This window comes from Scyliorhinus torazame, chromosome 12 (genome assembly GCF_047496885.1).
Source record: "Scyliorhinus torazame isolate Kashiwa2021f chromosome 12, sScyTor2.1, whole genome shotgun sequence".
NCBI lineage: Eukaryota > Metazoa > Chordata > Chondrichthyes > Carcharhiniformes > Scyliorhinidae > Scyliorhinus > Scyliorhinus torazame.
The window spans coordinates 53,199,597-53,213,076 of record NC_092718.1 but is presented as its reverse complement, the minus strand read 5'-3'; the positions used below and the strand labels follow the sequence as shown (position 1 = coordinate 53,213,076).

Here is a 13,480-nt window from a genome sequence, read left to right as displayed (position 1 = left end):
TGAGAATCACTGAACGAAGGTACCTAAATCAGTGATTGGCGACCTAGGCTAGTGAGTGCCCACACGAGGGGCCCTCCTTCACATTAACAGGCTTGTTCACTGAACATGACCCATGAATAAGATTGAATACATTTCCTACGGGGCAAATATTTCATCCCGAGTTGTAGAAAATACAGCTTTGACAGAGAATCATCCAGACTCGAAATGTTAACTCCGTTCTCTCTACACAGAAGCTGCTGAGATTGTCCAGCATTTTTTGTTGTTGTTTCAGATCCCAGCATTCTCAGAAATTTGCTTTTATCTTTATATCATGGAAAATGCAAATTCATTTATATATTAATAAAACTGTCATCAACTTGAAATGGTAAAAACAAAATAAATATTTACTCTTTGGATGCAGAGGGAGCGCACAACTCTCGCAGTCAATGTTGTGAGCAATCAGCACGCACTTGACTTGTCCTTGCTTTATGTGCATATCACTTCAGTCAAAAAACTGCACAGACTGAAATCAACAGAATGAAATAAATCGCCTATTGTCACGTGTAGGCTTCAATGAAGTTACTGTGAAAAGCCCCTAGTCGCCACATTCCGGCGCCTGTTCGGGGAGGCTGGTACAGGAATCGAACTGTGCTGCTGGCCTGCCTTGGTCTGCATTAAAAGACAGCGATTTAGCCCCGTGTGCTAAACCAGCACCTGTGACAACCCTCCACATGGACAACGATCAACAAAATGTCTATTGGGCCGCACTCTGATAACAGATGAGCCACATGTGGCACCTGTCCACTGGTTACCCATCACTGGTCCAAACGGATTCCAGTCTGAGGAGAAAGCTGGAGAGTGATTGGGGAAAGTGACTGGTGGATTTGGAAAGTGATGATGGGTATTCAGTTTCTGAACCAGTCTTCAGTAGGCCTGAAAGAGAGCAGAATTAGCAGAGGAACACAATGCCTCGAGGGTGGCACACTGGTGTCAGTCTAGTTTGATGGCAAAGGACCATCATCTACTGTATCGACTGAAACCATTAGTATTTATTGATTTGGAAATAACATAACTTCTGGAGTCATGGAGCTGACTTGTTGACCTGGGCCACATTGCCGGCCAGCTTGAGGATCCCAATGTTCAGGTACTCCATGGCCCACCTGCTCGGCATAGTGACCCTTGCACAGCAGCTGGTGATGCAGCTGATGGAGAACTGGAGGCCGATCCTGGAGGAGCAGGTCTTGGTGCTAGTGCGCTCTTTGCCTCTGGCTTTTCCGCAACTCTACAACCACGTTCTGACCAGCAGCCGGAAAATTCACAGCACTGAAGGAGGCTGTTAATTGATTAATTTTGTGCACGGCATCTGACTACTTATTGAAGCACCGTTTTCACTTTGCCTGCCATAATCAGAACAAACTCCCAAACTTCAAACAATGTTCCTTCAACACCTCCTTTAATTTACAAAAATAGGATTTACACTGATCCGGTATTAAATTGAAACATGGTTTATTATCTCTGTATGAGACTGTAACTTCATATTTCCAGGGTTGATTTGATTTAATTTCAGTCAAACCATAATGTAACCCTTCACGAGTCAAATTAACAATGCTATTGGAGGGTAAATTACCATGTGTGGGTGAGAGAATATTTCTTTGATGCAATAGGCACTTAAAATAACTCAATGGAAATATAGTTTGGAATTGGACCAAATGTTGTAATGATATCTCTAAACACTAAAACTATTCTTTTGGAATGCTATGTCTTTCATTCTGTTAAAACCAAAGGAATATAATCTGTAGAAATTGACTCCACAAGGTGGAGATCTGGCATATTCAGAGATTGTGCTTATGGGCCATTTGCATTTTGAAAAGTACATCAAAATTAAGCAAATGGTAATTTGAAGGAAAGATGTTAAACAACATGCTTTGAATAGCACACAAATGAAATTATAGCTTGTGGATGAATGAGTTGACGCTCACTCAAGCGGCCAAATTTTAGGAGAATTATTCGTCTGACAATTTATAAGTCACCTCTTCACAATTCCATTATGTAATTTCATGTTGCATTCAATGGAATTTTTAAAAAATGTAGCAGGAATAGTCCATTCAAACCCTCGGGCCTGCTGACTGAACTTGTACATTAACTCCAATGGCTGCACTCTCCCCATATCCCACAATACTCTTATTTCCCAAAAATCAATTGATTTCAATTTTAAATAAACAGTAGTATCTACACCTTCCTGGGAGTAGAAATTTCCAAGGGTTCATAATCTTCTGAGTGAAGACATTTTTTTTCAGCCTGGTCCTACGTGGCCAACCCCTTACCTTGAGACTGGGACTTTCGAGCTAGGGGGAGATCTACCTCGTCAAGCTTTCTCAGAATTTTATGTGTTGCCACACCTTGGGCTAGGGCGTGGTCATTTCCAACCTCCCTTCACTCAGAGCCACAATACCATTTAATTTACAAATATTTTTATTTTAATAATAGAAAATATTTTTAAAATACCCAAAGTCTTTGGTCTCTGGCTGCCCAATAATTACAGTCACCTAGGTTTGTAAATTTAAACAAAATTTATTTTGATTAATAATAAGAACTATATTGAAATATGCAGTAAATACAACTGGTTAACTATCATCTAATTCCTACTACTCCACTTTAACCAGTCAAAGTGCAGGCTTCAGCCAGGCCCATGGGCAGCAAAAGGCCCATCAGAGATTCAGCAGACGTTTAGTCGTGAATTATTTTTCTCATCCTTACAGGAGTAGGTGAGAACCTCTGGACCCATATAGGTAACCTGGGTGAAGCTGCCAAGGGATTCACACACTTGGTTACTGTGTCGCTTCTCACCCATTCTAAAATCAAAATGGATTCCATTGTGCTCGGGTAGGACAAATGACAATGAAAACAGCAGGATGGAGCTTCTAGGTTCTCCAACTGACTGACGTCCGTTTAATTGGGAGCTCTGCTGGTGAATGAGGAGAACAGTTGGATTGTTGACTTTGGGGGCGATTCTCCAAAAAATGTGCCATTTCGGGCAGGAAAATCGGTGAGAATCCAGGAGCATCAGGCTCTGTTCATTGTCCAGTGCGAACCCTGTTTAGGGGCTCTCCCACGATTCTCTGGGAATAGCGGGAGGTGTGCCGGGCATAACTGGGCATTAGCATCGATGAGGTAACAAACATATGGTTGGATCAGTCACTTTTGAAGGCAGGTGAGGCAACAGATCCCCCGCTATGTTTGAGAGAGCTGGTCAGATTTAGTTAGTTGCTAACGAGGGATAGTATGGCGCAGTTCATTATTTTCTTTTCTATTATTAAGAGAAGGAAATAAATTGAATTGAAAGAAGATGATGTCTGCAGTAACTAATACTCGTGTTCACTTGTTGACAAAAATAATACAGCCAGATGGTTTGGATTTGGCACCGTCTCGGTACAGTCTTAATCTGCTGGGTTTTTGATAGACTGAGAAAGTGCATGTGAAGGCACGTGTTGAGTTAATGGTCTCAGGTTTGTGTGATTAGGGGGCTTCATTGTTGTGATCTCCTGCGCCATGCTATCATATGACTACTTATCGGGATGTAAAGGTTAGCTCCTGATTTGTAGCGTACATGAGATATATTTATAAGAGAACCTTATAACGTCGAAACCAAGAGTATGTCCAGAGCTGAGCTGGGATTTGTAGTAAGTGGTGTTGTTTGAGATATCAAACTTTAATGTCTACGTTCCAGTCACCAATATGATGATGGGTTCCTGGAGCAGCGAGATGTTCAGGCATTCTGATAACGTAATGAATGCATTTATGCCCAAGTCTTGCAATTGAATGCATTTATGCCCAAGTCTTGCAATTGATGTTATGGACAGCATGGTGGCATAGTGGTTAGCACTGCTGCCTCACAGCGCCAGGGATCCCGGTTCAATTCTGGCCTTCTGTGACTGTGTGGAATTTACACGTTCTCCCTGTGACTGTGTGGAATTTACACGTTCTCCCTGTGACTGTGTGGAATTTACACGTTCTCCCTGTGACTGTGTGGAATTTACACGTTCTCCCTGTGACTGTGTGGAATTTACACGTTCTCCCTGTGACTGTGTGGAATTTACACGTTCTCCCTGTGACTGTGTGGAATTTACACGTTCTCCCTGTGACTGTGTGGAATTTACACGTTCTCCCTGTGACTGTGTGGAATTTACACGTTCTCCCTGTGACTGTGTGGAATTTACACGTTCTCCCTGTGACTGTGTGGAATTTACACGTTCTCCCTGTGACTGTGTGGAATTTACACGTTCTCCCTGTGACTGTGTGGAATTTACACGTTCTCCCTGTGACTGTGTGGAATTTACACGTTCTCCCTGTGACTGTGTGGAATTTACACGTTCTCCCTGTGTCAGCGTGGGTTTTCTCTCCGTGCTCTGGTTTTCTCCCACAGTCCAAAAATGTGCAGGTTAGGTGGGGTTATGGGGATAGGGTGGAGGAGTGAGCCTAGGTAGGGGTGCTCTGAGGGTCGGTGCAGACTCGATAGGCCGAATGTCCTCCTTCTGCACTGTAGGAATTCTAGGAGTCTATGAACATCAAGTCACATTAGTGCTCCATATGTTTGCAAGGTGACAATGAAGGGATGAAAAGCTTTCTTTGTGGGAATGCACTCAGTAATGTTTTGCTGAGTTAACCTTTCATACGCATGGCCAACCCATACGCATGGCCAACCCAGCTCTTTCACCCAAATCTAATGTCCCAAAGTTGTGATGAAATGCTACTTGCCTACGAGGGAATAGTTAATTTTAACCTGCAGTTAAAAACACTGTACAAGCTGCTTGATTGTCTTGTTGCAGGACGGAGGAAATGGCTGACGTGCGGCTGGCTGAAATGGAAGAAGACATGGAACAGCAGGCAACAAAACTTGAGCAGAAACTCCGAGCCGAGGTGAGATCCGAGTGTAAGAGCTGATATGAATTCTGTGCCTTTGTGCAATTTGTTATGGGCCAGGGTTAGAATTATGGGCCAGGGTTAGAGAACCCCAAAGTGTCATGGAGTTCACCTGACCACAACTTCTAATAGATTGTGGTATGGGGAGCACACGGCCCACTCTACAGGTGTGGTACAGCAGAAATGGAAAAGTATTTTTTAAAGCAAAACAATGTTTATTCTATGAACTCAAGTTAACCTTTTTAAAACATACAGTGAACATCTTAGCAACCATTAATTCAAATACAACCCCCAAAGAATACAACACTAAGTAATCCTTTAAGCTTTCCTTTTAACATCCATAAAGCTTAAACACCTTTTACCAGAAGCACATCAGGTTAAAGTCACTACTGTCATTAGTTTTAAATCGCCAGGATCGATTTACAGTCCTTAGATTACAGAGAGAGAGACTCTAATACACCTTCTGGCTGTGACTGCAGCTATCCAGCTCTGAAAACGAAACTGAAACTCGCCCTGCAGCAAACAGCCTAAAACGAAAGTAAAAAGCTGACTAGACAGCCCAGCTCCACCCACTCTCTGACATCACTGCAGTAATAAACACCCATTTCTTAAAGGTACTTTTCTACAGATACTTATATACACACCCATTTATAAACACCCATTTCTTAAAGGTACTCTCACATGACAAATTGTTGGGTAATTATTAATTACTTGCCGCTTTGCATTCTTCAGATTCTATAAGTGCAAAATGTGCAGCAATGTTATTGCATAACACTCCCAGGACTGCAATTAAAACAGCGTCGTATTTAACCCTTGGAATGATTGGGGAATTACTCCCAAGAAAATAGTGCAGCACCATGTTACGATCTGGTCAGGAGAGTAAGCTGGCTCCCCTTTATTCAGCCCTCTCAGTTGATCACAACAATGGAAAAGTTAGAGTCCAAATGAAAGTTAGAAGAATATACAATTAAGTTCTTTGCTTGTTCTTGAGACATTGTTGAGCATTCCAGTTGTTTGATCTTTGGAGACAATCTTCACTTCAGAGAGAAAAAAGAATCAACTCCTGTCTGTCTGTCTTGGCAAAACAAGTGGTATCCCCTCTGTATATACATGTTTTATGAACATGGCTTGCAGTCATTGCTGCAGAATAAGAAATCACATTTTTGATCTTTTATCTCAAACCTGTGACACATTTCTTCAAGATCGTAGGAACCAGCAGGAGATGGCTTTATTTCCTGCTCCACAGGGGATTTTGAATGTCTGTTAGATATCTGACTGGTTAGCAGTTATCATTGTCCTGACAGAATTACCGTTGATTAAAGTCCAGAACTTTGGATCGTTAATGCCTTCCTTCCAAAAGTCCATTTTGAAAGTAGACACTGACATCCACACAGGGGCAGGTGTGCAGTGCAATCCATACAGGAACTTTCTTCAAAAAAAAGTGGTCAATTTACAATACCAGACATCAGGTGACTAATGGTAACCATCTTCGGTCAGTGCCTTACTTTTTTAAATTGTTTGTCTTTAAACAGTTCAGTACGTTTTTGGTTAGCTGGTGAACCTATGGATAGATGTCACTGTCACAATTTTTCACCATTGTGCGAACAATTATAATCATCTTTTTACCAATTTTTATTTCTCTGTTGGCTTCATTGACACCTGGTGCACTGATATCAAGCATCCTCTACCAATCCACTCAACTGACCATCATTCCTGTGGAATTTGAACCATGAGCACCGTTGAGCTGCTTGACCATGAAGGGACACCCAGATGAGCCTAATCCTGTCCTCTCCCAATAACCGCATGCAGACTTTCCAGTGTGCATTATTTCCGATGCTTTCCTACATTTAAAACATTATTAAAATGGAATCCAGGACCCTGATGTTTGCAGGGCTGCACATTTGGGTGGGAGTTGAGAGGGTGGAGTTTGGAATGGAAAATCGCTGGAAGATTGATTTTCCAGAACAGTTTTTCTCTGATGCTTGCTTGATGTGCTGGCAGCCTGTCCGGCAGGAAACACACGCATCTGAGGAGCAGGTAGAAAGATTTCTGTCGCAGCTTTCTAATGGATGGGGGAGCAGAGTAGGTAGAAGAAATCATAGTGTTCAGGTGAAGGGGCGGAGAGATGGTGCGGGATTGAGTGGGAGAATGTCACTGGGTTACACATTGGAGCTGGAGAAAATAGTCCTGGTTCTCTAGGCCCACAAGCAGTGCTATAAGGCAGTCGCCTCATGGATCCAGCCATCTCCCCTCCATTCACCTGCCTGAAGCCTAGGAAACATGGTCAACCTGAGTTTAAAAATTAAAAGGTTGTTGAAATGGAGGCACACAACCTGCTTAAGAACTTTGCTAACTGACTTGTCACCTCAGAGGCTCCTGCGACACCTCCACACACCTCCTGTTAAAAGGAGGTGGGAGGGTTTGAGGTGGTTTGGAGTTGAGCTCAAAAAATAAATCTTCATATCTAGCCCACCTTGATACAGGTGGCACGGTAGCACAGTGGTTAGCATTTTTGCTTCACAGCGCCAGGGGCCCGGGTTCGGCTTGGGTCACTGTCTGTGTGGAGTCTGCACATTCTCCCTGTGTCTGTGTAGGTTTCCTCCGGGTGCTCCGGTTTCCTCCCACAAGTCCCGAAAGACGTGCTGTTAGATAATTTGGATATTCTGAATTCTCCCTGTGTACTCGATCAGGTGCCGGAATATGGCGACTAGGGGCTTTTCACAGTAACTTCATTGCAGTGGAAATGTAAGCCTACTTGTGATACTAATAAAGATTGTTATTATTTGGAGGAGCTTAATATTACCGTGCTATATTAATATCGCCATGCCAAGGATGATCTTCAGGTTGGGAAGGGCTGGAAGGGGCAGTCCAGACAAGGAACCCCCATCCCAGAGGTGAAGCCCTCACCCACAGCCTCAGCTTATTCAACCCCTAGGACACTAGGGGAATCCCTCTCTGCAGCCTGGCAGTGGCAAGGAGGAAGATTAGCAATGGCATGACTCCTTGATTCCGCCCCCCCCCCCCCCCCCCCCACCTTGAGATCCATCACGCCAGGCTAAGGTGTCACTGCCCAGATCAGTGCTATTGTGTCAGGGGGCAATGCACTGTATCAATGGCAGGGGGTGGTGACTAAAGGGAGGGTGGTGGCTGAATGAGGAAGGGTTGGGCAGGGGGGAGTCAGATCACCCTCGTGCGTGTGTTGGGTGGGGTGTTGCCCATTATTCCCATGATGCCCCTCCTTGATGAGGGGTTGGAGGTGCTCCCCTTGTCGGTGGGACAGGTTGCCATTTGCACTGTGAAAGGGAGGGGGCATCCTGCTGGAATTTGGAATCGGGGCATCCATTCTGAATGGACTGTGACCAGCACCGCCCTCCTAGCACCAATGGGAACCAGACCCATTCTCCGCTGACGGCAGCACCTAGACTCCGGAATGGAGAATCCTGCCCAGTCATTCCTTGTTTAATGTTGCTCTGTTTAATGTTGCCCTGTTCAGTGTTGCTTCACTTTAACATTTGTAAGTTAATGTGGCCTGTTATCTCATTGAGCGGTGCAAGATTAATTTTAACATGGTGTCCCAGGTGAACCAATTGGTGCCATTTTGGAATGGACTCTCCCTGCTCCCTATCTTCTTTCTGACTTACCATCTTTCCACAACCTCCTGCTGAAATTTGTACTCTCTGAGACATCCTCTCGCTGCTTCCCATTGAAGGTGCAGATGCAATCCAAAGACAGAGTTTCAATGTTGTGGATGTGGGTGTACCAATGCAGGACTGCCGAGCTGGGGCTGCTACTGTACATTTTTCTTTTAACTGCTCCCTCTTATCGTTTGGAATTTAGCGAGAGCTTCGTAATGTTTGCTTGTTTTTCTGAAACGGACAACCCAGGTCGGATCATTTAGATCTGAAATGTTAACTCTGTTCCTCACCACAGATGCTGCCAGACCACTTGAGTTTACCCAGCATTTTCTGGTTTTTATTCCAGTTTTAGTTTTGGTTCAGGAACCAATGTTTCAGTAAGTTGTGATTTTCAGGAATACAATCACAACTTTAAATGAGGACTTACTGTAAATCATAGAAAAGCTGCACAAGGAGACCATTCGGCCCATTGTGTCTGCACCAACCCTCCAACATAGCACCCTACCTAGGCCTACCATCATCTCATTCAACCCCTGTAACCTAACCTGCACATCCCTGGACACAAAGAGACAATTTATCATGGCCAAACCACCTAACCAGCACATCTTTGGACTGTGGGAGGACCCATTTGTGCATCCTGTACCTAAAATCGTTCCTGCCATTTGAAAGAACCTCCTGAGAGACTGCAAAATTACAGTCAGTCTTTTTTTTTTTTTTAAAAAGTCCTCAATTGGACAAAATGCACCGGATGCTGGAAATCTGAAATTTAAACAAAAGTGATGGAAAGCCTCAGCAGCTGTGGAGGGAGAACTTGAGTTCAGACAAAACTGTCTTTTGTTTCAACTGTTGCTGCAAACCTAAATGAAGTGTGACTTTGGCCTTGGCAAGAGTCAACGAGCCTCGAAACATTAGCTCCGGTCTCTCTCACAAATGCCGTCGGACCTGATGAGATTGTCCAGTGTTTTCTGGGGTTTTTTTGTTTCAGATTCCAACATCCGTTGTAATTTTCTTTTATCTTTATTGAAGTGTGGAGTTGATTTCTCCAACCCAATCCAAAGATGTGCAGGGTTGGTGGATTGGCAACGCTAAATTGCCCCTTAATTGGAAACAAAAATGAATTATATACTAAATATAAAAAACAATTAATTTTCCATCCAAAGAAATTGAGTCTTGAATTGCTCCAGTTTGAAGACAGTGTTACATTTCTTCAGTGGCTCAATAGGTTGTTCTTTTTATTGTCATTGACTAGCATAGTGTGTTGAAACCAGGTCTATTGACAACAAAGGTTGCTTGTTCACTCTGATGAACAAAAGCTCACTGTTCAAGTTTGGTCCATTCCAGGAACATTCGAAACTTGAGGCAAAAGTGGCAGAAATGCAGAAACGGCATGAAACCGAGGTAACGGATCTACAGGCAGTCATTGACCGAATGAAAAAGGTACTGAAACCCATCAAGTTCCAAAGAATATATTTGCGTTATCAGTTAGTCTGGTTTAAGGGATTTGTCATTGTACTGTAACAATCTAAAAAGTTTTTTTTTTTTAAAAACTTTTTCCCCCATCTTTTAATGTACCATTTGTGGTCTTGGAAGAAAGCGGCAATAACATAAGGGAGGGAATGATCTTTCACTACCTGAGCTGATCCATAACAAAATTACTAAATTAACCTGTGACAAAATACCCCATTTATTTTTCTGTTTTAAAAAAAAAAAAAACAACAATAACATCAGGCTGCTTTAGTACTATCTTTACTTTACCAATACAATAATGTACGGACTCCGGAAGTGTAGAAGATTTTAGTTTAGACGGGCAGCATGGTTGGCGCAGGCTTGGAGGGCCGAAGGGCCTGTTCCTGTGCTGTACTTTTCTTTGTTATAACCTCTAGAAGGAACATATTTTTTTGATAACTGCTGACAATGCATGGATTTTGAAAATCTCAACGATGAGAGTCTTCACCTTCTAGGCTGTACAGCTCCAAAGCTGATAAAATGATGAGGTTGCTGCACAGAATCAGGCCACTCAGCCCAACAGGTTTGCACTAGCGTTTCTGCTGCACTCAAGCTTCCTCCTACTTTAATTCATCTCGCCCCATCAACAGCTAGCCTCTGTTGCATTAAAACAAGTTCTGTTATGTGATCCTGCAGCTGCTTTCATGCAACTTTTGTAGATTTATAACTTTGCAGCTCAATATTCTATGTTTATAAAGTATACATTTTAATTCAGAATTATATCTGTATACTGTCTTCCATAACCATTTGGATAGATCTTGAATCAGTCGCTTATACCACCACACAAAGATCTTTCCCCGTTCTGTCTCCGATGCACTGCTGATTTGCAAGCAAGGTAAAACTGCTTGGTTTGTTGACTCTTTGTTTGCAGAACATGTCCAAGTTGGGATAAGTCGATTTTGAGGCACAGTGGTTAGCGTTCCCACCTCTGGGCCTGAAGCTCTGGGTTCAAGTCCCACTTCAAGACTTGATGACAATGGAATGTGCCGATATAATACAGCCAAACAGGCCTGTAAATATTCCTGATGGCTGGCATTGAAGAGCGGGAGAGTTTCCTGGTCAACCAAGCTGCAGAAGGCAATGGCAAGCCGGTGCAGTGAACCATTTTAGTCCCCTAATTTAAGGAAAGATTTACTGGCATTGGAGGCAATCCAGAGAAGGTTCACTCGGTTGATCCTGGGTATGGAGGGTTTTTCTTCTGAGGAGAGGTTGAATAGATTGGGCCTAGTGCTCACTAGAGTTTAGAAGAATGAGAGGTGACTTTATTGAGACATATAGGATTCTCGGGGGGGCTTGACAGGGTAGATGCTGAGAGGATGTTTCCTCTTATGGGAGAGTCGAGGATCAGAGGGAATAACCTCCGAGTAAAGGATCATCCATTTAAGACGTGGATGAGGAGCAATTTCTTCTCCGAAGGTAGTGAATCTGTGGCGTTATTTACCGCCAAGAGATGTAGTGGTTGGGTCATTTAAGTATGTTCAAGGCGGAGATAGACAGATTTTTAATCAACAAGGGAACCAAGGGTAATGGGGATAAGGCGGGAAATTGGAGTTGAAGATGATCAGATCAGACATGATCTCATATGAGCCGAGTGGCTGACTTCTGCTCTGACCTCATACGGTCAGTACTTTGCCAAGAATAATAATGGACCAATCCAGTGGAAGCTCATGGTTGCCAACAGCCTCTTAGGGCATGGTACCTGTAGGAGGGGGAGGGACAAGAAGGGAGGGTGTAGCTTAGACTTCCAAACAGCAGTTTTTCTGCTTGCTTCTCTCCTGCTCCCCAGAACCCACAACGGCAATCTATGCAACAACATTATGGGCAGCACGGTGGCACAGTGGTTAGCACTGCTGCCTCACAGCTTCAGAGTCCCAGGTTCAATTATGGCCTCAGATGACTGTCTTGTGTGGAGTTTGCACTTTCTCCCCGTGTCTGCGTGGGTTTCCTCAAATGCTCCGGTTTCCTCCCACAGTCCAAAGTTGTGCAGGTTAGGTGGATTGGCCATGCTAAATTGCCCTTAGTGTCCAAAAGGTTAGGTGGAGTTATGGGTTACGGAGATAGGGTGGAAGCTTGGGCTTCAATAGGGTGCTCTTTCCAAGGGCCGGTGCAGGCTCGATGGGCTGAATGGCCTCCTTCTGCACTGTAAATTCTATGAATGAATGAATTTCAAGTCATTACTCAACTCTGACCAGTTACATTACGTGGATGTTATTTCCATACCTGAAAAGAACCTCTTTCAACTACTGATTGGGTCCAAGCTGAAGTATCGGGTCAACTCTGGACCTTTAGGACACCTACTGGAACAGTACCAGGGATGTGGACTTCAGTTATGTGAAGAGACTCGAGAAGCGGGGATTGTTTTCCATTAGTGCAGTAAAAGTGAATTTGCTAGTGGTTTTCCAGGGCATTTGATATGTAATTAATGAGAACCTGTTTGACTGATGGGAAGGTCAGTATCAAGAGAATTAGGGATTAAAATGATTTGCTGAAACGCCAGAGTGGAGATGAGGATTAATTATTTTACTGTGTTATGACAATCTATGCTTGAAAAGGTGGTAGAAATAGAGGAGCTAGTAACTTTCAAAAGGGAATTGGATATATACTGGAACGGGAGAGAAATTGCAGGATAAAGGAGGAGGAAAAGCCAGGGAAGTGAGACTATTTTGGATCACTTTTCCCAATAGCCAGCCCAGGAATGTGGTGCTAAAAGGCCTCTTGAGTTGGATGATTCTAACCTTTCCATGACCTCGGGCATGCCCAAAAGGAAAAGTACACATTTTTTGTGGAGATACTTTTTTTAAAATTTAGAGTACCCAATTCATTTTTCCAATTAAGGGGCAATTTAGCGTGGCCAATCCACCTAGCCTGCACATCTTTTGGGTTTGGGGGCGAAACCCACGCAAACACTGGGAGAATATGCAAACTCCACACGGACAGTGACCCAGAGCTGGGATTGAACCTGGGACCTCGGCGTCGTGAGGCTGCAGGGCTAACCCACTGCGCCACCGTGTTGCCCTGTTTTTTTTTTTTTTTTTTTTTTTGTGGCGATTCTTAAAAGCCCAAGGAAGTCCCCAAGGCTCCTTCGGCAGCACCTTCCAAACCCACGATCACCACCATCCAGAAGGACAAAGGCAACCGATAAATGTGTCCTGGGAGTGTCCCTTTAAGAAATGTTTTTGTCTTATCACGTGGCTTCAGTGATGTCATTGTGGGGTGGAGCTGGGCTGCGGCTCTGGGAGTTGGTTTTACTTTCGCTTTGGTTTGGGGCTTGTTTGTGGCTCCTGAGTTTTCACATTTGGCTGCTGTACTCCGAAAGAGAAATCTTGTCCTGTCTCTCTCTGTTCAGTTTAAAAGGTGTTTCCAGATTACTAGATAACTTTAAAGTGATAACTGTTTTCCGGAAGGAATTCAAACCTGCTGTTTTGGAAAGGAAACAGATG

At 43.6% G+C, this 13,480-nt stretch overlaps 1 protein-coding gene across 1 annotated transcript in view; it reads left to right on the top strand.

Moving 5' to 3' along the window:
• rasef2 (RAS and EF-hand domain containing 2) overlaps positions 1-13,480 on the top strand; it is a 154,787-nt gene that overhangs the window by 84,286 nt on the left and 57,021 nt on the right. The window contains exons 3-4 of the mRNA XM_072468706.1: positions 4,806-4,896; positions 9,876-9,971. Of these exons, the coding sequence (XP_072324807.1) occupies positions 4,806-4,896; positions 9,876-9,971 (187 nt within the window). The remainder of the gene's footprint in view (positions 1-4,805; positions 4,897-9,875; positions 9,972-13,480) is intronic.